This window comes from Macrotis lagotis, chromosome 4 (assembly GCF_037893015.1).
Source record: "Macrotis lagotis isolate mMagLag1 chromosome 4, bilby.v1.9.chrom.fasta, whole genome shotgun sequence".
In the NCBI taxonomy this organism is placed as follows: domain Eukaryota; kingdom Metazoa; phylum Chordata; class Mammalia; order Peramelemorphia; family Peramelidae; genus Macrotis; species Macrotis lagotis.
Window position 1 is genome coordinate 48936070 of NC_133661.1, and position 23167 is coordinate 48959236.

The following is a 23167-nucleotide window of genomic DNA, read 5'->3' on the forward strand; positions in this document are numbered from 1 at the left end:
AGAAGCCAATTTAAATAGACTTAAATAGACTAAATAGTCACCCAGACAAAGGATGGGGTGACCTTGAGATGGGCTGGGTTGCCCCTCTGTGGAGGTCAGCTCTGTGGAGCTGGCCCAGAATGGGGATTCCCATTGTATATGGGTTGTTCTATATGGCCCCAATGTCTCCTCCAACTCTCAGATTCTGTGATTCTATGAGAGAGCTTGGGCTACATTTAGAGAGGTCTGGATGGAGATAATGGGCCTGTGGGAGCTGTTGAAGTGACCCAAAGAGAAGAGGGCCTAGCACGAGGGCCTAATGAACCAGCCCAGGAGAAGGGATCCTGTGGAAGATATTGGTTACAAAAAGCCATGGAACAGGATTGAGGTAAGGGAGGTAGGCAGATGGATCACTGAGGAGCCTAGCTCCCTTGAGAGGCCTTCCCTGATTCTTCCAGACTATAAGAACATAATCTTCTCTGAACATTTATCTGTCTAGTGTATATAGAACTTAACTGAGGAGCCAAGAGATCATCTTGCTCTGCTGGGTCCCTGCCTTTGGGCAAAGATACACCCCCACCCAGCTCAGCCCAGGCTACCATAAAACTGGACTGTACAGTACTGCAGGAACTGAGGGCATGCTCCTTATGGAGTTCTCTGTCTGGCTTTGTGTCTTCCTCCTTCTCCAGCACAGCCTCCAACACTAATCTCACAGGACCTCAATTTCTTCAAATTATTATGAGGACATATGGAGGAAAGTACTTGATGAACGTAAATTTGAGCTGTTGTAACCTCTATGATCCCTGATGGCCACAGGTAGCGATTTTTGGCTTTATCCAGGCCTTTTTTTTTTTTTATTAACCTGTGCTTTCTTTGGCATTGAGAATTCCAGATGAGGAGACTCCATAGTCAGTGTAAATTGACTATTCTTCTGCAAATGAGAACCTTAAAGATTTGTGTGAGGTATTGAGAGGTTAAAGGGCCTGCTCAGGGTCTTGCTGACCCCAGAGCTGGCTTTGGTACACTCTGCAAGTGGTCTCTCATGCCTTCCCCAGCATCTCACCTCTTTCTACTCTTTTACACTTTTGATTTGTAACTCCCTTTCTTATTTCAAGAAGAATGTCTGACAGAGAACATTTCATTAGAGGAATTCACAGCTCCTTTGAATTTGTCCGTCCTTATAAGGGAAGGAGATGGTGATTACCATTGCTCTCATTTTGCAGACAGGGAAACTGAGATGCAGAATATGCAGAGTGGTTTTGTACAAGGTGATCAGGTGAGTATAGAACTAGGAATAAGAGCAAATTCATTGATTTAGAAGATATTTCTTGAACCCCCACTACAGCATTACATGCAGAGCTCTCTGATGAATCCTTTGGAGGAGCAGGGGAAGGAATAAAAAAAATAATGCACAATGATCTTTTGCTCAAGATTCTAGGTAGGGAGATGAGGTAGAGGCATTGGAAAAGTTAGATGACATGAGTCTGGCTGTAATAAAGAAATGACTATATAAGAAGACAAGAGAGTTGAGTTCTACATCAACAATGTGTCTTTAATCTCCAGAGAAGCTTCAGTTGTCTTGCCTGTCAATGGGGCTGAGTCCTTGCCTAGTGAAAGGCAGGGGCCTGGCAAGGTTATTTCTTGTCTGATTAAGTTTCATATGAGTACATTTTATTTAGTGTTAGTGGTGCCTAAAATCCCTGCTAGATTGTAAAGTCCATGAAGTGGGGAATCATTTCTTATCTAAACTTGTGTGTCCGTCTTAGCACTCAGCATAGTCTTTGGCAAGGAATAAGTACCCAATAAATAGTTTGTGGGGTTTGTTTGGAGGGTGGAGTATTCTATTTGGAAGAGTAGTAGGAGAGAGGGTTGAAAAGGTAGGTTGGCCCATAATTGTGGCAGTTCCTGTATGATAGGCCTTAAGGTCTATTTCATCCTAAAGACAATCTAAACCATTAGCAAATTTTGAACAGGGGATTTCCATAATCATTTAAAACTCATTTCTGTAACACTTTTTAAGGTTTAAAAAAACCTTTCCTAGGGGCAGCTGGGTGGTGCAGTGGATAAAGCACTGGCCCTGGAGTCAGGAGTCCCTGGGTTCAAATTCTGTCTCAGACATTTAATAATTACCTAGCTGTGTGGCCTTGGGCAAGCCACTTAACCCCATTTGCCTTGCAAAAACCTAAAAAAAAAAAAAAAAACCCCAAAAACCTTTCCTACATAACAACTATAGGTCAAGTAATAGTATTCTCATTTTAAAAGTAAGGAATTTGAAAATAAGAGGTTAAAGAGAGAATTCATGGGGAAGACAATTTAGGAAAAATAAGAAATGGAGTATGAAGAATGAATTTGAGTGGAGTGAGGGAGAACAACAAATGAAAGCCCAATCACAAGATTATTTCTATTATACTTGTAATGCCTACTTTTCCAGAAATTACTCTCATCCTGGAAATCCGTCAAGGAGTCTGGGAATTGATTGTGTATCTTAGATGTGTGAAACCTGGAATCTTTACATTTCACATGTGAGTGAGAATAAGGGCCCCTTACATTTGTGACTTTCTTGTCATTTTTAAATTGGACTTTCTGAAGTCCCAGGGATACTGGCCGCACTTGGTGGCTGGAAGGGAAGACAACAGGGCGGGTGTGAAGAATAAATGGCAAATTTCACAAGAGCCTTCCAAAAATGCCCGGAGCTTGAAAGGTCGGCAGGTCTTTGTCGCTGGCGCCAAGAGCGTTCTTCAGAATACCAACGCACTGTCTTAGTGTGGTTGAACGGCTGAGGTTTATTTGCGTCAGGAGCACAGCAGGCTGTCCCTGAATGATTGCAGCTGCAAGTGATAAAATGACTTTGCCGGGGTCATAATGCTGGGGAGGTCGAGGGGGCTCTAACTGCTGGTTTGTGTTCCTGCTGCTCCCCCTCTTTTAATTATTGGGTGAATTGGCTTCAGTGGAGGGATCTTTGAGCCTGTAATCATTACCTTTGATTTCTGGGACAGACTCGTTGGTGCTTGTTTTTGCTTGTCCTTATGCTGCTGGTCAGTTTTTTTAACCACCTGGGCAGCTTGTTTTACACATTGGAAACTGGGCAGGAAGTGCCCAGGCCATGGACCCCACAGGGATCTTTCAGCTGGTGTCCCTTCTAGGGAGACCACATGCCTCTTGTTCCCAGAAGCTATGCTGTAAGGGAGCAAGCATGGCTTCAAGTTTGGAGAGTTGGAGTAGACTGAAAAGTAGCAGATTCTGGGAGGGGGAGAATGACCTAGAGAGAGGACAGCCAGTCCAGGCATGAGGTACTGACCGGGGACCTGCACTGGGGTGTATGTGAGAGATATTACAAAGAGCTATACCACAGACCTTGACAGCAGAGATGAAATGTTGGGGGGGTAGAAAATGTGAGGAGTTGAGAAGGAAATGTTAGGAGCCAGAGTCAAAGGGAAGCTATGGTGTACCCCAGACAGTAATGGGGAAATCTAGTTAGAGGGTTTAGGGGATCATAAAGCCAGTTTTTGGACATGTTTACTGGACTTTAATCCAAAATTTTATTTTTTAAATAACATTTTATTTTTTTCCCGAATTACCCGTTAAAATAATTCTTAACATTTTTTAAAAGTTTTGAGTTCCGGGGTGGCTAGGTGGCACAGTGGATAAAGCACCAGCCCTGGAGTCAGGAGTACCTGGGTTCAAATCCGGTCTCAGACACTTAATAATTACCTAGCTGTGTGGCCTTGGGCAAGCCACTTAACCCCATTTGCCTTGCAAAATAAACCTAAAAAAAAAGAGTAAATGAAATATCCCCGACACACACACACACACACACACACACACACACACACACACACTCATGTGAGCTATAAAGGGGAGAGAAAAAAATTAAAATTAAAAAAATAATACTAATAATTGTAGGTATGGCTAGGTGGCGCAATGGACAGAGCACCAGCCCTGGAGCCATGAGCACCCGAGCCCACATCCAGCCCGTACACCCAACAATCACCCAGCTGTGTGACATGCAAGCCACCCAAACCCCACTGCCCTGCAAAAACCAAAAACAAAAAAAGACCCAACATAAAATAAAGTAGTAATAATAGTAGGGGTGGCTGGGTGGCAGACAGAGCACTGGCCCTTGAGCCAGGAGCACCTGGGTCCAAATCCAGCCTCAGACACCCAACAATCACCCTGCTATGCGGCCCCAGGCAGGCCACCCAGCCCCATTTGCCCTGCACCCCACCCCCGCAAATAATAATAAAAAATGTGCTTGAGTCTTTGTTCCAACACCAACAACTCCGTCACGGGTGGATCACATTCTTTATGATAAGTCCATCACAAAAGTTACTTCCATATTTTTCCACTTGCCATTGCTGATCGCAACTCCCTCTTTTCCTATTTCTCCACTACCATGTACTATATTTTCTCTCTCCTTTCACTCTGACTCTGCTGTAGGGCAGCTGAGTGGTGCAGCAGACAGACCCCTGGCCCTGGGGTCAAGAGGCCCTGAGCCCCCATATCACCTCTTAGGCCTAGCATCCACCTGGCCCTATGGTCCCAGACAGGCCATCCAATCCCAGCTCCTTGCAAGAAGTAAAAAAGAAAATGTGTTATATCTGACCACTCTCCCCCCATGGTCCATCCTCTCCTCCATCACTCACATCCCCTCCTTCCCCCTGTCCCCCCCTTCTTACTCCAGTTGTCTATACCCCATTGAGTATATATGCTGTTTCCTCTCCTAGCCACCTCTGATGAGAGCAAAGATTCCCTCATTCCCCCTTGCCTACCCCCCTTCCATATCATTGCAATAGCTCATTATAATAAAGAAAAATCATATAAAATATATTGGCCTATTCTCCCTCTCCTTTTTCTTTCTCCCATTACATTTCCCTTTTTTCTCTTGACTCCATTTTTACACCATATTTTATCTTCAAATTCAGCTTTCTCCTGTGCTTCAACTATAAAAGCTCCCTCTACCTGCTCTATTAACTGTGAGAAGGTTCATATGAGTATTATCAGTGTCATTTTTCTATGCAAGAATACATGCAGTTCATCATCATTAAGTCCCTCATATTTTCCCCCTTCTCCAATCTCCATGCTTCACCTGAGTCCTGTATCGGAAGATCAAACCTTCTGTTCAGCTCTGGCCATTCCAAAAGGAGCATTTGAAATTCCCCTGGTTCATGGAAAGTCCATCTTTTTCCCTGGAAGAGGACATTCAGCCTTGCTGGGTAGTTCATTCTTGGCTGCATTCTAAGCTCTTTTGCCTTCCCATATATTGTATTCCAAGCCCTATGAGCTTCCAATGTAGTTGCTGCTAAGTCCTGTGTGATCCTGACTGCAGCTCCACGATATTTGAACTGTGTCCTTCTGGCTGCTTGTAATATTTTCTCTTTGACTTGGGAGTTCTTGAATTTGGCTATAATATTCCTAGGGATTGGTTTTTTGGGATCTCTTTCTCGGGGGGAATCGGTGGATTCTCTCCATTTCTGTTTTGCCCTCTGCTTCTAGAATATCAGGGCAATTTTCTTTGAAAATGATGTCAAGGCTCTTTTCCTGATCATGACTTTGAGGTATTCCAATAATTTTTAAATTATCTTTCCTAAGTCTGTTTTCCATATGAGTTGTTTTTTCAATGAGATGTTTCACATTTTCTTCTAATTTTTCATTCTTTTGGTTTTTAAGTATTGATTCCTGATTTCTGGTAAATTCATCAATCTCTCTGAGTTCCATTCTTTGTCTGAAGGATTTGTTCTCCTCAGAGAGCTTTCTTATCTCTTTTTCCATCTGGCCAATTTTGCATTTTAAAACATTCTTCTCCTCAATAACTTTTTGAACTGTTATCCATTTGACCTAAGCTAGTTTTTAGCATGCTATTTTCTTCAGCATTTTTTTTTGGATTTCCTTGACTAAGCTGCTGACTTCATTTTCATGTTTTTCCTGCATCTCCTTTCTTTTCCCAGTTTTTCTTCCAACTCCTTCATTTGATTTTCAAAGTCTTTTTTAAGCTCTGTCATAGACTGAGCCCAATTTCTGTTTTTCTTGGAGTCTTTAGATGTAGGAGCTTGTGCTTCCTCATCTTCAGACTGAGTGTTTTGATCCTTCTTGGGATCATAGATAATGTATTTCTCAATGATGTCTCTCTTTTTTCTCTGCTTGCTCATTTTCCCAGTCTGAGCCTGTTTTGGGGGTGCTTCCTGAGCTTTTGGGACACTCCTACAAGGGTCTCATTGTGTGAGGCTCTGTCCTTCCTTCTGGTCTGTGAATGACCATATGCGCCCCTCTCTACCACGGGGCTGAGGTGGGGGGAGCTGCTGTTCTATTGGTGGGCACTAGGCTGCAATCAGGATCTGAATGTGGTCAGATCCAGAGTCCTGTTCCAGGAAAGAGCTTGGCAATCTCTCTTCACTCCCTCCCTAAGGTTCAGTGGGCTCATGCCCTGGGGGCTCCTGCTTACCTGCTCTGCCTGCTTCTGTTCCTGTATCTGGGTTGCCGAAAGACCACATTGCTAGCTGTGTGCCCTGAGGGCTGGGCTCCATGTGTTCCCTCTGGCAGAGGTCCCCCGCTGTTCCCCCACTTTGTGCCCGGTGCTCCCCGGGGTGTAGCTCAGGAGACTCCCCCGCTGCTGTGAGCTGGGGTTCCCAGCGCCCTGGGGCTGCCTCCAGGAGGCTTAAGTTCTTTGGCTCTGGTGGGCCACCCCTCTGGCGGGCCGCCCCTCTGACCCGGGAAGCAGAGCCTTTCTGCTCTTTTCCAGGTTACCTTGAGTAGGAGAACTGCCTCACTGGGTCCCTCTGTGGGTGCTGTCTCTCAAAAATTTAGTTAGAGTCCTTAGTTTATAAGTTTAATGAGAGAGCGCCTAAGACATGATCATTCTTGTAGCCATCTTGGCTCTGCCCCCTCCCTTTACTTTTCATCAATTCATGTAAATCTTTTGAGGTTTTTCTTTTCTTTTCTTTTCTTTTTCTTTTCTAGCAATTAAGTGACTTTCCTGAGGGACACAAGTAGGCCAGATTTGAACCTGGCCCTCCTGCTTCCAGGGCTGGTGCTCTATCCCCTGCACCACCTAGCTTCCTTCCAGCTGTTTTCTCAGACATCTTGCTCATCATTTCTTAAAACACAAGTATTTTTTACAAGGAGGTCCTTTTCCATTTTTTTTTCTTATTTTGAAATTAATTCAGGATTTCTAATAAGCATGTACAGATGTGGAGAGATTAGAGCTGGATAAGTAGATGCGAAAATCTTTAGTGTAGAGATGATAATTGAATCCATGGGAGCTGAGGAGATCATTAAGTGAAATAAGATGGGGGGAGAAGGGAAAGGGGCCCAGGACAGTCTTTTGGTACACCCTCATTGAGCAGGCATGTCCTAGATTTAAGATCCAGCAAAAGGAGAAAGAGAAGGAGCAGTCTGAGAGGGAGGAAAAGAACCAGGAGAGAGTGGTGCCCCAAAACCATGAGAGAAGAGGGTCAAGAAGAAGAGAGTGATCAGCTGTGTCAGGGGCTGCTGAGGGAAGTCATGTAGAATGAGGCTTGATGAAAAACCAAGGGAAAGATGAGGCTTGATGAAAAACCATTAGATAACTGTGAATTTGGAGAGGGTGATTTCCCTGAATGATGAGTAAACAGACTGTAGAGAATACCTGAGGAGTGAAGAAGGTAGAAGTACCGGGTTGAAAGCCTTGAGATGTGGGGTGATAGCCATCACAGATGGGCAGATGGAGGGAGGGACTTTGAGCCCGGGGAAAGAAAAGGGCAGGTTTGTAGGCTGAAGGGAAGCAGTCAGTCTATCATGTGCCAGTATCAATAGGTAGGGAGAAAATGAAGATAAGGGAGAGCCTAGATTGACTGTGGGAGAAAACAAATGGCTGGAGTTCCTCCTGCTGTGGAGGGGGTGACCACCTTGTGAAAGGGGAGATGGTGGCAGAATGCATCCAAGAGGAGGAGGGGAGGAAAGGGAGTTCTTGTCAAATCGCCTCAATATTGTTGGGGGGGGGTTGGTAAAATCTGAGACAAGTCTTAGCTGAGAGGATGTAGGGAGGGGGAGCCATGGGAGGTTTAAGGACAGATAAAAAGGTTTAGAAAAGCTGCTCTGATGATTGGGATAAGAGTTAATTAGAGAGATGTGAAAGGATTGCCTTGCAGGAGTGAGGGGCTGGGTGGGAAGCATGGTCTGAAATCCAGGGGCAAGTTCACCAATTGAAACAGCATGGTCCAGGTCAAAGCTGAGGATGTGTTTCAGATGTTCTCCCAGCTGAGGAGAAATGGGATCACAAGACATATGGCAGAGATGGCAGTAGGGGTGAGGAAGAGCCTGGAAGCTCTGTGGGTGTGAAAGAAGTGGAAGCCCCCCCAGTGGACATAGGTCTTTGGCCCCCTTAACTCTGTTTCTTGCGGGGCTCTGTTAGTAAGTGTCGCTATTAAAACTTAATCTGTGGATGGCATATGTTCAACTCTTCCACTGTCAGGATGCTCTTCCTCCATTACAGGAAGCCAAACTGAATTAAATAAACCATTCTTGATGTTCTTTCCTCTAGTTAATTATTTGGGAAGACTCTTATTGGTTTTTGAATTCTTTGCCTTCTCAACCCCCCTCCCCCATTCTTATATGCATACGTGCACACATATCTGTACATATGATTGGCTGACCAGTTCTATGTAGAATTCTCCTGCTAATCAAACTCCTTTGCGGTTCTTTGTAAGTGATTTCCTGATGAACTTCGTTGGCAAGTTCTCAGGACCAGTCAGCATGTCCACTGAGGAGTCCTCTGAACTCCAGTGCCCCAAGACTGGGTAAGAACAGAGAAACAGTCTGGGAGCCTCCTGCCTCGCCTCAGGGTGTTCTAGAAGCCTGGACTAACCCTTGAGTCTTTGCTGCTCTGGGGGCTGATCCCAAGTAAAGGATCTGGAAAAATTTGGCCCCAACAGTGGCCTAGAGGCCAAGCGGGATGCTCCGCCGCCTGTTTGCCCAAGCTTTCCCCACTCTTCAGGCAGAAGCTGTACCCGCTGTCCTTATGATGAAGAATCCCAGAGAGCATAATGAAGTCCGTGCACACTCTTGCATTTTATAATTGGGTTTCATTGTACACTAAAAAAAATGTGCCCTTTGCCCAAAGGTCAGAGCAGAAACATCAAAGGCTCCAGTCCCCATGCTCGTGAAAAAGGCCAGCAGGACTCTGACTGGCACCAGTAAGCTTTGCTTTGATTCATGTTGGACCAGCCACCTCGACACACATCTCAGAAGGCTGCGGAGAGAAGGTCCCCTCAGTCTCCTCAGGGTTGCAGACTGACCTTGGTTTTCCCAAATGGGCAGTAGGATCTGCTTCGATGATGCTTTTGTGTGGACTAAGGATTTACTGTGGGAAAGGGGCTGGGGCTGAGGGTGTTTCCTTGTGTGCTTATCTGCCCTTCACAGCCAAGGAAATGCCTGTACTTCTGTGGTGGGAAAGCACTTTGGGGTGTGTCCTGTAGACCTGGGCCCAGAGGCCCATTGGTTGTCCTCAGAAGACTCCCCGACTTGGGTCTGCTCTGGGTCTGCTCGGGTCTCCCTTCTGAGAGCTTAGAGCCAGTCTTAGCCCCCTAAGGATCAGCCACTTTTCAGGGGGCATGAAGACCTCCACTCTTGACTTTTTACCATTCTTCAGCAACACAGCTGCTACAGGCCCTCCATTTCATCCTTTTCTGTGTTTACCCATCATTTGATATATTGTAGCTATCTATCAGTTATCCTCAGTAATGGGAGAACATGGGCTATTGCAAACCACAGATCATTTAAAAATGATTCCTTTAGCCATTAGAGTCAGCCTTCTTCTCGTCCAGATCTTTTACCAGGCTGGCAGCAAGTAGCCAGATGGGTTCTCTTCTGTTTTCTTCACCTCTGCCAGCAGTGTGGCACAAAGAAAGAAAAGATGGGCTTGTTGGCACATCAGTCTGTGGGATTTGAGTCCGACTTTGAAAGGAAAGCTGCGTTGCAAGGTTTGTGGATGTTGGAAAATGTTAAGAACAAACCCACTGTCATTTCTGGGTCTGCCCCCACCCAGACTGAGTCAGCTTGATCCTAGGGATCAGATGCTGGATTTGGGTCTTAGTTCTTGCTCATTGACTTGGGTCAGAATCATTTGGGGATTTCTCTGGCTCAAGTGACAGTGGAAAGAGTTTTAAATTTGGAATCAGTAGACTCTGAGATTGAAGGTGACTTCAGACATTTTGCTATATGTGTGACCTTGGGCTAGTTACCCTTACCTGCCTCCCATGAGGTCCTATTTATCCATGAGCATGCTTCATATGAACCAGGTTTGCTAGCCATCTCCTCTGTAATAGGAGGCTAATAGCCAGTCACCTAGGTCACCAAGTCTAGGAAACTCCATAGGATTCTTTCTCCCTTGTAAAGCACCATGTCAGCTACTCTTTGTCACCCTCTCAACTCATTTTCATCCTTTCTCCCACCTTTCTTCATGTCCCTAGATCTGAGCACAAGGCTTGCACAAAGGTGGGGGCTCCTCAGAGCTTGCTGATCTAGCACTTTCCCTAAGCACCCCATGATGGGGTCTGGCAGGAACAAACCAAACACAGGGGTCTCTCAGCTACCCCGACTTGGAGCCACTGGAGCTACTCCCAGTGGTAGAAGTGGGGGGTTCAGGCCTGGCTTCCAACAGTGCTTTCAGCACTGTAGAAATGTTTTGTCAACTATTTGCATCTTAATTTGAGCCTTGTCTTATGGAACAATCCACCTAGAGTTTGCTCTGCAGACCACCTGTGGCTCAGTTGCCTTTGAGAAGGTATTTCCTACAAAAACAGCTCATATGAATGTCATGGGTCACCTCCCTGCTCCTAAAACAGAGGTTTAGGTGGCAGAAGGGTTAATTTGCAGAGGCATGGTCAGGAGGAGGACCCACCCTGGAGCTTCCCCCACTTCTTGGGTGTGGGCTTCCTTTTCTTCTGCCAAAATGATTAATGACCCTTCCTAAGACAGAGAAAATCAGTAAGGGTCCCTGGCAGGGCCACATCCGAGGCCCAAGACCCTGACCCTTCTGTAGTTGGCACAGAGGTCTCTGTCTGGACCCATCCTTCTCTCTTCCTGGGTTGCTTCCATATAGCTACAAGTGTAACCCCAGGGGTGAAGGGTAGATGGGCATCTCCTCAACAGTTTGCTCTTATCTCACTCCAGGTAGGCCATCTCCTTTCCTCCTGTCTTCCCCCACCCCCAACTGTTTTTGGAGCTGTCTTTTTTATCAGGTAATTGCTCTGTTCAGTCCTGGGCGTGTTCCCTGTTGGGGCATTGGCCTCCAGTTACATTCTTCTCAACAAGGGTTAAAGAATCCCTGTTTCCTCCAGTAGATCCGTCCCGTAAAAGCCATTTACAGCCCAAGCTGCCTCAGCTTACAGGCTGAAATCTGATAAGGGGCTGCTTTGTTGGAACTGTCAGTCTCCTTTATTGAGCAGGGAACTGGAGACCAGTGGCATTTCTCGGGGTGCAGATAAGGCCCAGGACTCCTGTCAAAAAGAGCATGATTAATTACCCCCTATCCCAGCTCCTGCTTGGAGAGCAGTAACTGACAGGCCCCAGGCTTACACATCAGGTGCCGATGTCCCCCTCTGTGAGGTGGGGTAGCTGGCCCCAGGAGTGACCCCCCCCAAGCACTGCAGTTCTGTTTATTTCTTTCCCAATAGCCATATGTAGCAAATAATCATCCATCTTAAAGGGATAAGCCAGGCTGAATGGCACACTAGAGGAGAAGGACCTTATTTGTAGGGTTGGGGGTGGCCTGCTGGAGTGGTCAAGGGGCTGCTGAGGCCCCCGGTAGGGAGCCTAAGGCTGCCTATCCTAGGCTAACATACACGTTCCCCTCATAGGAGAGAGAGCTCAGGACCTTTTACCTGCTTGTCATTTTTCTCATTTATTCTTCTTAGGCCTCAGTTTCCTCAATTGCAAGTTGGCTAAAATGAATCTTCTGCCCTTTGGCCTCTCTGCTTTAGAGTGAATCTGATTTGCTCCGATGTCAGGATCTTCTGTGTTATTATTGTCTCCTTTTAGCGTTGTACCCTCTACCTTTGCCCCAGACCCTACCTTTCCATCAGCCTTCTGCATAAGTCTAGGAATTGTTGACAGCCTCTGCATCCAGCCAGCCACACTTGGCCTATCCCTGGTCGTGGCAATCAGGAGATCTGGGCAGCTGCCCCTGCTAGCTTCTCAGAGGGACCCAAGAGAAGAGTCTTTTATTGTCTGGGCAAGAACTGTATTATAAATATAACAAAAGTCAAGAAAATGACAGAATGAAGCTGATTCTGAGAATGGGCTAGCATGAAGCTGAGGCCTAGAGAAATGGTTTAAAGTACAACAGGGTAGAAGTAGCTGACCCGGGGTCATGAACCCAGTTTTTCTGACTGTAAATGCACAGCCCTGTCTACTTCAACACGCTGCAGTCTCATTTTTAGGTTTTTGCTTAAAACCTTTTTTTCCTCAGCTAATCATATGATCAATTCATTCACAAAACTTGAACCCAAATGAGCTGTTTCTAGAAGTCAAACTTAGCCCCAGAGGATGATGGTGGGTCCCTGAAGATGGGGGCCCTCTGAGGACCATTTCCTTTATACAATTCTTCTCTCTTAAGAGTCTTGCCTGTGCCTCCCAGAACTGACCCGAGTTGGAGGAACATAGAAATTATCTGCTTTGATTCTTGTCTGGGGGGAAAAGTATCTTGTCTGAGATCAGTTTTGGTCTCCCCAGGTGTTAATCATCTGTTTCCATGGGAGAACCCCATAGGAATAGAGACCCCCAGATAGGGCGCTTCCTCGAAATGAGTCCTGGAGCTCAGTGCTATCTGAGAGAGGAAGGATCCTCCCAGAGTCTCCTGCACTGTCCCTGCTCAGCTGCCCCCCAGCCCCCAGCTGCAGTTACAAAGGACTCTCTCCAACCCAGCCTCTGGCTTTCCCCAAATTTCTTTGTGTAACTGACAGGAATTCTTCCAGCACCAAGGATTTCAAGGTGACTGGAATTGGTTTCCCCAGATTAATTATGAGAAAAACACAAGCCTTAGACTGGAGACCATTTTCTTTTTGTTTTATATGATATTCCTGTCCCATTCAGCCAGGCCTTATATTCTTCTTAGGGTTGAAAAAAAAGGACTTACCAGGCCAAGGACCCCATTTTCTCCAGACTCAGTTGCTGAGCAGGCCCTGCCCAGCAGAAGGGAGAGGGGCACAGAGACACAGTGATCTCTACTCTCCCTTCTTGCTTTATCCATGTCCTGTCCCCTCCCTACAGACTAGGTGCTTAGAAAAAAAATGGGAACGGCCCCTACCATGTGCCAGCAGATCTCCCTTGCATCACCTGCAAAGACACAGAAAGGAGCAGAGGCCTGGCCTCCCAGAGCCTGGGGATCATGGGGGGAGGGGAGAGAATGAATTGGCTTTGAGGCATTTTGAATTAGAGCTGTTTCTGGGATCTCCACAAGAGACATAACATGGACCAGGTAGAGTGGGGGCAGTGGTGGAGAGAGTTGAACCTGGAGCTAGAGATCTGGGTTTCGATGTAGCATCAGGGCCTGCCTGGTCCGGGGAAGAGCCATCTGAAGGTGGTGGTTCTTATTTAGACTGGTACTGCAGTTTTGGGGTGAGAAGAGGAAGGAGAAGCTGCGCATGGTGGAGGAAATGTATGACAGATATTTCTAAGCAAAAGTCAGAAGGACTTGGAAACAGTTGACTTTAGGGGAGGAGAGGGATAAAGAGTAGCTAGACTGCATGGGAAAAATTGTGCTCCCACCATGGTTGGAAAAATTAGACATGGGGGCTGCTAGGGTTAGGGAATGCCCTACACAGCCTGTGGTTAGAGACTTGGGAGCAGGCCACAAAGGTTTAAAAGATCCTTCTTTCTCCAAGAGACACCCAGTGACATGGGGAGAGGCTCATAAGCAAGAGATGCCAAGTGTGGATTGTCCTTAGGTCTCTTGTGGCCAAGGGAAGTCACCATCGGCAGCCACAAACTGTGGGCATGTCACTGCCGGCCCTGTCCTCATCCCCCTCAGCTTCAGCTGCGTGGCTTATATGAAAAGGGAGGCAGAGATGGTGCTGTAGAAAGGAAAAGTTGCTGAGGGTACTGGATACTTCTAGGGAAGGCTCTCCTCTGAGCTGAGGCTGTGCAGATGAACCAGACAAACCACCCTCCCTCTCCTGGAGGTGCCTGTGCCTCAAGCACAGGTAGATCTGCTGCCAGATGGAAAGAGATGGGGACAGGAGAGGCTCGGATTTGAGGATGGGCAGACCCAGGCCCACGACCGTGGCCTCCTGTCCGTGGCTGCCCACCTCATCCCTTCTCTGCCTCTGCCCTGCTTTCAGCTGATAGGGAAGGGGAGAGGTGATGGATGTTGGGGATTGTGAGATCATTTTGGGGGGGCTTGCATGTGGACTTCCCAGTCAAAATCATTTTCTGAGTTTTTGACCTTCCAAAAAAGAACAAAGAAACCTCTCTTGGTCTGAAGCTACAGCATGTGTGGATTAAGGTCTTTGTCTCTGTATCTCAACTGGAGACCAGAGCTCACTGTCCCTTTTTTTCCTTTCAAATGTAAGAGACCCCCATCTGCCTTGGATTAACCTGTTTTGAAAAAAAAATCCCAAGCAGCACCAGCTAGAATTGGTGGGACTTAAGATTCCAGTACATAGAAGGAAAAAGCTGTTCCCTTAGAATGTTGGGCGGGGGGCACAGAGTTGCAACGTCCTCCCCTTATCTGATCGGGCCCAGCTTCCAGCCAACAAGGCAGCTGAATGAGAGAGCTCAGCGAGTTTAGGGGGTGGGGGAAAGGAAGGAGGAGAGGCTAGCTTGTGTACAGTAAAATGAATTTGCCATCAAAAGGCAACAAGTCTTCTACCCTGACCTGGACGATGACCCTTCCCTCTGGAATTCTCCCCTCTGACCTCTGGATCATTAATCCTGAGGCTGCCAGATGACAGTAATCCATCATGTGCCCCGACAGGCATCACAGCCGGCTGTGAAAGGATCCACTGGGTCCAGGCCCCTGCCTCCCCCCTCCTTGCCGACTGTCCCCTGGTGCTCATTAGTGGCCCTTCCTGCCTGGTGCCAGGTTTCCTAATAAAGTCCCTGGCTCCTCTCTCTTCCCGTCATGTCATGACCAGTTGGCGGAAGCTAGTCCAGCCCCCCTCTCTTCCAGGGGCCCTCAGGGGGCAGAGAGATTAGGAAGAGGGACCTCTTAAGCTGTTTCTCTGGCCTATCAAGACCTGCCGGTCAAGCAGCTTTTTTAACATGCTGTGGGGTCAACAAATGCCAGAGGAATCTGGGAGTCAAGCTACAGCAGCCATAATGTGGGAGTGGGCAGGGGCAGAGAATGCATACTGGACCGGGCCTCCCATTTGGAAGCTTGGGCAGTGGCGGGGGGAGCCAGGTCCCCACTTGGCTTCAGGTTTTTCTAACCTTTCAAATTGTTACTTAGACTAACTAAATGGTAAAACTGGGAGGTCCTTGCATGTCCAGCCCCACAATTTTACTGAAGAGGAAAAGTGCAGCTGGAGCTGGGGAAGCCTTTAAGATTTAATGGGCACCCGGTGGGGGGGGCCAGAATATTGTACAATGTGAGGCAGCTTCATAAGACACAGGCTGATGTGTGAGGAGTTTATGGGCTAACGAAGGGGATGATTGTAGTCCCAAGGGGTCAGCCAGGCAGAGCCCAGAGAGAGGCCATCTGGCGGTCAGCAGGGCCTGGGAAGGCTTCTTAGAAGAAGGCGCTGCCCAGATTACTGAGAAACCAAGGCAGAGGCAGAGAAGGGATGAGGCAGGGAGCCACTGGCTGAGGCCTTGGCTTCGGGCCTACTTAGTCAGCTAGTGGAGGAGGGACAGGCAGACAGAACCAGGGCCACGGCCTGTTTGAATCTGAATAGTCTCCCTGGGGGGCTGCCCTTATCAGGCACCAGGTCTGTCTTCTCTGCTCTCATCCACCAAGGCTTCATCCACACAGCCAGGGGGTCAGGACATCTCTCTTACTTGGTGAGGTCTAGGCTGATTCTCCCCCTGCTTCATCCCCAACCAGTCAGGTTCCCTAAGTACAAGGACACCTCTCTGCTCCCCACCTGTTTCTCCAAATGGGGAAAACAATCTATTCACATCAGGATAGGGAGAATTTGATTCTTGGGAATCTGTCTCAGAATCTTGGATGCAGAGGGTGATTAGGCAGCTGCTCCATTCTAGTCGAACCATCAGCCCAGGTAGATCACCTCTTTTATCAGATGGAGGCCAGGATTGTGGAAATGCCCGACCAAGGAGGAAGTGGATGGGAAGGGGAAGGGTCACAGATAACTCTGCCATGGTGACCACACCTCCCCATGGGTTATTGTAAGAGCCTCAGAATTGTTCTCTGGGTTTCCAGTCTTCCCTATATGTACAGCTGCCCAATTGTCTTCCTGCCTCACAGACATGACTGCATCAGTCCCCCATTCCAAAGTCTGCAATAGCTCCCTATTATTTTGGGGATTTGGCACACTGCCTCTCCTAGTCTCCTCCCTGTGTGCTCCATGACTTTGCTCCCTGCTCTTGTCCTCCATGAGGGGAAGGACACCTGCACCTCATGCTCCCGCCCTCTCAGAAGAGAGGTCATTCCCAGCACTGTGGCTCTGGTCTTTGTCTGACCCCTAGCAGTCAGGGCTTTCTCCTCCTCAGATCGTATGGTGCCAGCCTCTGTGGAGTGAGTGGTACCTTGTCCGTGACTGGTAGATTTCCAGACCCAAGTGGATGGGCAAACAAGTGTTTCTCCTATTCACCAGTGTCGATGTTGTGTTTTCTCTCTTTGTTGTCCCTGGGGGGGGTGGCAATTTTAGGGACTCCTATCAATCGGATCCCCATCATGGCCAAGCAGATCCTGGACCTCTACATGCTCTATAAGCTAGTCACTGAGAAAGGGGGCTTGGTGGAAATCATCAACAAGAAGATCTGGAGGGAGATCACCAAGGGCCTCAACCTGCCCACATCTATCACCAGCGCAGCCTTCACCCTGCGCACCCAGTGAGCAACTGTGGCAGGGCTGGGTGAGGGAACAGGGGGAGCAGAGGAGGGGGAGGCACCTGCACCAACTGACTCCACCCTCTGAATCTTTCTTCTAGGTACATGAAGTACTTGTATGCATATGAATGTGAGAAGAAGGCCCTGAGTTCCCCAGCGGAGCTCCAGGCTGCCATTGACGGCAACCGGAGAGAGGGCCGTCGACCCAGCTACAGTTCATCCATCTTCAGTTACTCCCCCACCACACCCGCCGGGCCTACCTCCCTACTGTCCCCTCCGAAGATCCGATTCCCCATCCTTGGACTCCCCCCCAGCAGTGGTGGTGGAACCAACAGCCCTCGGCTGCCCCCAGCAGCGACTCTCAGGAAAGGTCAGTGGCTCCCATGGCCCAGGCTTGGGGCAAAGCAGTAGAGAGAATCCTGAGGCCAGAAGGAGGTCTCCACGCTTCTTGGCTTGGGGGTGAGTCATGGGTTTGACTTCGGAAACCCCATTAGTCTTTTTGTGATCCCGTCAGCAGGTGATGGAGTTGCCATGACAGTGCCCATGCCCAACCGGCTGACTGTGCCAGTGACCTTGGCGGGAGGCCAGCAGGCAGGCCCCCGCACCGCCACCCTGGAGCAACTGAGGGAGCGGCTTGAAGCCGGGGAGCCTCCTGAGAAAAAGGCTTCGAGGATGACTGAGGAAGAGCAGCGGTTCATGCAACAGGCTTTCCATCGAAACCTGTTGAGTGTGGCCCGGCAGCTCCCCATGAAAGTAAAGATCAACGGCAGGGGTGAGAAAACAAACTGGGGCATTCTGCCCTTGAATCCAGGCCTTGGTGACAGGGATGCTGACCACTGGACCTGGAGGGAGAAGGGGTGACCATCACTGTTCATGGGGCTGGTTATCAGGGAGGAGAAACAGCCTCTACCCAGGCGCTCCTTGAGGATGTCAGCGATACCTGGGCATGTCAGGCCACGGGATCCCACCTCATCCTGCTCCTCTGGCAAACCTGGAGGGAGGAGTCACAGACCTTCAGAGGCAACAGCTGGTGTTTCTTCCCCCTATCCCTTTTGATCCAGTTAAATTAAAGGGTTCAGCCTTTGTCCCAGATGTAGGCAAGGCCAGGGCAGGTTAGGGAGGAAAGGCCAACCATCATTACAGAGGCCCAGTTTAGGGGGCTGCCGGAGGCTGGGCAGTTAGAAAGCGTCCTTTCACCAGCAAAGGGGAGCCCCCTGATAATCTTCCAAGATGATAGGAAGGAGGAAATACAAGTTTGGTGGGAAGATTGACATCCTTTTCTTTGACTGCATTTTCCCTTGCTCCACCCTTTCCACAAAGTTCTTTCATTCTCTTCCTTGCCTTTCCTACTGGTTTCAGGAACACCTACCCTCCCACTCAGTACCAAATTAGTAATGTGTACTGGGAGGTCTTTTGGGAAAAAATAGGGGTTTGAGGGACCTGGGCCTTTCCAGAGAATTCCCACTCTGCCCACTTTGACCCAGAGTACAGACTATGGAGAAGCCAAGCCAGGGAGCTCAAAAGTCCTGTGAGCCTGTGAGCTTATCTTTCTACTTTCCAGCCAGGGCCGACCCTGAGTTTGACCAAAGCTACCAAACTCTCCCCCTGCCTTTCCCCTTCTTGAGATCATTCTCCCAGGACCTGGAGAAAACCAGGGGAAAGTTTGTTTGGAGAAAGGTGGGGCTGGGACTTGGCAGATAGAGAAAGGAAGACTTGCCCAGCACTATTTTTCTAACTGGGGGACCTAGATTCTTAGGGACTCCCATAGAGAATAAAGTCTCAGACCTGCTATGCTCAGTCACATAGGCACAATCCAGGCTACATATCAACTTCGAAAAACCACAAATCAGCATTTTAATTTTGTGAAATACTTCCTAATTCTATTTTGATCTGGTTGGAGTTTGATGCCTCTACTCTAGAGGATTAGACCCCAGCCCTTAGAAGGTTATTAAAGAGAAGAGACATCAGACTTCTTCTGGGGGCTCCCAGGGGCAGGACTTGAGTCATGGATCCAGGGAAGATGTCTTGTGAGGGCCACCAAGGCTACAAAGACCTAAATGATATGGCCCTTGCCCTTAGAGCTGATGGTCTCACACATAGGAGGGCCTTGAGCAGAGGTTGGGGGGCCAAGCTGAGCAAGGCACAGTCAGGCTGCAAAGCTGGGGTGAGTCAGGATGGGGAGAGGTAGAACTGGGCCCTGTGATGGGGGTTGGTGGTGACCTGCAGGTCTGGGCTTTAGGAGGCTCCTCAGCTGGCCAACTTCATGGATTCTTCTCAGCTGAAGATTCTACAAATCCCTGTTCTTGGGGATTTGGAAGTGATAGGAAACCTGTTTGAGAGTCAGAGGACCTTGGGTTCTAGGAACCTGTGGCAAAGCAAGATGGATTCAGGCTCTTTCCAGGCTCTTTCCTAGCAGTTCAAACTTCATCCCTGCCAGCTGTCTGGTTCTTCCAGGAATGCTGGCCTGCGTCTCTGAATGGGGAAGGGCCAGGAGTGGGGGGTGGGGTCTGTGTAGCAAGCATGCTGTATGGATTAATGGCTATTCTGAAGGGAGAGGAAACTGGGGGGGGGGGGGTGATGATGTCACTATGGAAAGAACAAGAGTCTGTACCCAGTTCCTGCTGCCATACTGGAAGCTCCCTGCAAGCTTTTCCACTGTTCATCCCCAGAGCACATCATTTAAGAAATTCCCCCAAGGAACCAGAAAAATGACAGAGGGAGAAACTACAGCCTAACCAAACCCCAGTGTTTCCATCTCTCCCAGCAGATGATCGCTCAGAGGCAGCGGCAGCACTGAACTTGTCCATGAGTGGCATTGGTAGCATTAACATGTCTGTGGAGATCAACGGCACCATCTATGCAGGTGAAGGGGGCACTGCAGACCGGCCCCTCTGGACCCTCTCCTGAGGCCTCCTCAATTCCTCTCCTTTCCAGGGTGACCTTTCCCATGGGCAGTTTCAGTGTTGGAATGGTCTAGAGGGCACTAAGGAGAGAGGAGGAGATGGATGGGGGGAGGGAGAGAAAGAGAGCACTCATTAGCCTCATGAAACATGAGGCCAGGCCTGTACTTGGAGGCTTTGGTTTCCTCAGCCAGTACCTGGAGGTGATGACATTTAAACCATTGGCTTACAGGATGGTTGGGAGGAAAAGGGCAATGATAGGTCAGTGTTCCCCTTTAGTACAGAAACCTCATTGATGAGATCTTACATTAAAGCCAGGAACATAAAGGATGTTTAGAGCTATGGGGCCATGCTCAGGTTTCTTAAAATGGTTGGTGTTCTCTCATCCCTGGCCACCATCTTTTTACCACTCTTGCTGGCTTGCTGTAGGAGAAGTAACCAAGAGAAAGTTTTGGGGATACAGAGAGGCCAGTCTCTCTAAGCAGCCTGTCTAGCCCCAGATGCATCTGTGGCCTCTGTAGAGGGGTGGTAGGGCAAAGCCTTCAAGACTGGGTTTCAAGAGGGCAGGCATCAAGTGGGTGCCAGGACCTCTGGCAGATTGGTCATTTGGGCAGCAAGGGATATTGGAAATTACTTTGGGCTGTCCAAGAAATCAAGGGAGTGAAGTTTGGACATTTGGGATCTTGATCTTTCCTCTCATAGTGGCCTTGATGTCACTTCTGACAGTACGAAGCTGGCTCCTCTGAAGAAGCCAGGATCCCCCAGATTCCTGCTACAGAATGGGATTGAAAAGGTATAAGGTACCAATTCTCTCCTCCTAACATTACTTTTCTCCGCCCCAGGTGTGCTATTTGCCCAGAAGCCTGTGGTCCACCTCATTGCCAGCCCAGCCCCACAGAGTACCTGTAGCAGCAGCAGCAGCAGCAGTGTCAGCTCCCACTGCTCCCCAAGTCCTACCTCATCACGGGGTACCCCCAGCGCAGAGCCCTCCACCAGCTGGGCTCTCTGATGGGTTGGGAGGCCCAACATCCCACCTCAAGAGCCAGGAAAGGAATGGAATAGTTTTTACCTCATCACCCAGCACCCACTTCCAAGACCATCAGCTGGACAGCATGGGTCCTGGCTGGCCCATCTGTCCAGCCCCATTCAAGTCCTGCTGTGCCCCCAGGGAGGGAAAGAACTGGAGGGGAAGGAGGGGCAGTGCTGTCCAATCAGCCGATGTCTTAGTTGATGGAGAGGGGGTGGTCTCTTAAGTGACTGGTGTCTCCCAAACTGGAGCAGCACAGTGTATCGACAATCTGAGAGCCGGCACGGGGATTGAATTCCCCTTCATAAGCCTTCCCCTTAATTTATTTCCCTTCCAGTTTGCCCATCATCATCACCCCAGTGTCACTGACTCATCCTGCCAGCTCTGTCCTTAAGCTTCATCCCTCCCCCAAATCAAGTGGGAAAGAAGATCTCTAAGGGTGCCCTGTTACCTGCCCCTCTCCCTCCTCGGAGTGTGGAGGGTGGGCACCTCTCTCCTATCCATTCCACCCACCCCAACCCCTGGAGATCTTGGGTTACCTGGTGTGGATCACATCCCCAGGAAGCCCCGGGGCTCTGTCTGCTCCAGCCTTGGGGAGCCCCAAAGCACTGCTGAGTTAGCTTCTGAGGGAAGAGGAATCACTTCTCAGGGTCTTGTCCAGTTCAGAGTCACCCAAGGGTACTCGCCCCATCCTATTCCAAGGAAAATACACCCTTTCGTGATCCCTATCCTCCATGGTCCTTCACATCCCCATGCCCCACACTCCACTGGCCAGGCCAACCCTTAAATGCCCTCACCTTCCCCTTGGCCCTTTCCACTTCCACACCTCCCTCCCTCCCCACTCCATCCGTCTCTAGGGGCCAACTCAGCACCCCCAGCTCCCCTCACCTGCCTGCATCGGGTTCTTTGAAATACCTCAGATTTGTAATTGTTGATGTTTGATTCTTCAGGAAGTATTTGCATCTCTGAAATCTTTTTATATGTGTTTTGCTGACTTTGTTTTTGTTATTTTTATTATAATAATTATAATTATTATTATTATTGTAGCACCAAAGATGAAAAAAGCACCCCACCCCCAAAGCTAAGCAAATAGCTTGGTATCCCAGCCCTAATGGCCCTTCCCTAGGACCACAAAGAAGGGCAGGGAAGGCAAGAGGCAGATGACTCAGGGATAGGAGCCAGAGGAGATGGGCAGCTTAGACTCATTCCTCTAGCCAACTTGGGAGATGAAGGCCCTTTTCCTGCCAAAATGGGACTTGTCACAGCGTTTTCTCTGACCCCACCAAACTGCATTGGGGGGCAACACTTGTGCCCCCTAAACACCACCATCAAAGCTTTGGGGTCTTTGTTGGAGCCAAAGAGCCGGGTTTTCTTGCTACCCCAGGTGGGAGATGGGTCTTCTCTCTGGCCCTGTGGTCTGGGGCCAGAGAATGTTGTGACATGTTTGAATGTTGTGACAAGAGGCAATCCATGGATGCCCCTACCGGATGAGAGCGAGCGCCTCCCATCCTGCCATTGGTGGCACTGCCACCTTCTAGACCGTACTGCCTCTGGCACAGAGCACAGAACCATCACGGCCCTACTCAGGAACACAAGCACAGGACAGATCCAAGGAGCCCAGCCTCCTCTAAAGCCAGGGCTCCTCTCCTGGCACCTGGAGATCCCTCCCATCGAGTCAGACCTCATGGGGTGGGAGCAGCATCTCTAGAAACCAGCATCACCAAGACAGGAGTCAGACTGGTGGGGCGGGGGGCAACTCGGCATTCCTCATTGACTTGTCCTGAGCCCCCTGGCTCCTGCTCACGAAGGCAGCGTGTCATTCTCAGGGGTTCGGTCATGCAGGACGGACTTTCTACCTGGAGGAAGCAGAAATAGCACAAGATATCTCAGCGGTCACTCGGTCCCACCCAGTCAGGCCAGCCTGACCTCACTGCATCTTGGGTGAGATGCTCCCCAAGGGCGCCTGCAGCCTCCCAGCCTGAAGGCCAAGTGTGGGGGAGGACACAGGCAGAGGGCCCTGGCTCCAAGATCTGCTTCCCCAGAAAGGACCTTTTTTAACCAAATAGTGAGGGTGGCGGCCTTGCCCCCTCTTTTCCCCCTCTCCCATAGCGTATATATTCTAACAGAAGAAAATGTGATGATAGCACATGGGTAGCCTAGGCGGTGGATGAATACCTCAGATGTCTTCTTACAGCAAGGGGCTGTATATGTTGTTGTTATTTTCTATCTTACACGTTCTCTGAATGTTTATATTCCAATAAACTTCTACCTCTTCACAATA

The 23167-nt window shown here is 49.0% G+C and overlaps 1 protein-coding gene across 4 annotated transcripts in view; it reads left to right on the top strand.

The window, feature by feature from the left end:
* The window catches only part of ARID3B (AT-rich interaction domain 3B), a 49495-nt gene extending 26328 nt beyond the window's left edge, over nt 1-23167 (top strand). The window contains exons 4-8 of one of the 4 annotated variants that reach the window (XM_074232703.1): nt 16779-16962; nt 17061-17329; nt 17474-17731; nt 19724-19822; nt 20702-23167. In XM_074232703.1, the coding sequence (XP_074088804.1) occupies nt 16779-16962; nt 17061-17329; nt 17474-17731; nt 19724-19822; nt 20702-20868 (977 nt within the window). In that variant the 3' untranslated portion in view covers nt 20869-23167. The remainder of the gene's footprint in view (nt 1-16778; nt 16963-17060; nt 17330-17473; nt 17732-19723; nt 19823-20701) is intronic. The other 3 variants (XM_074232704.1, XM_074232705.1, XM_074232706.1) reach the window with 3 other exon arrangements.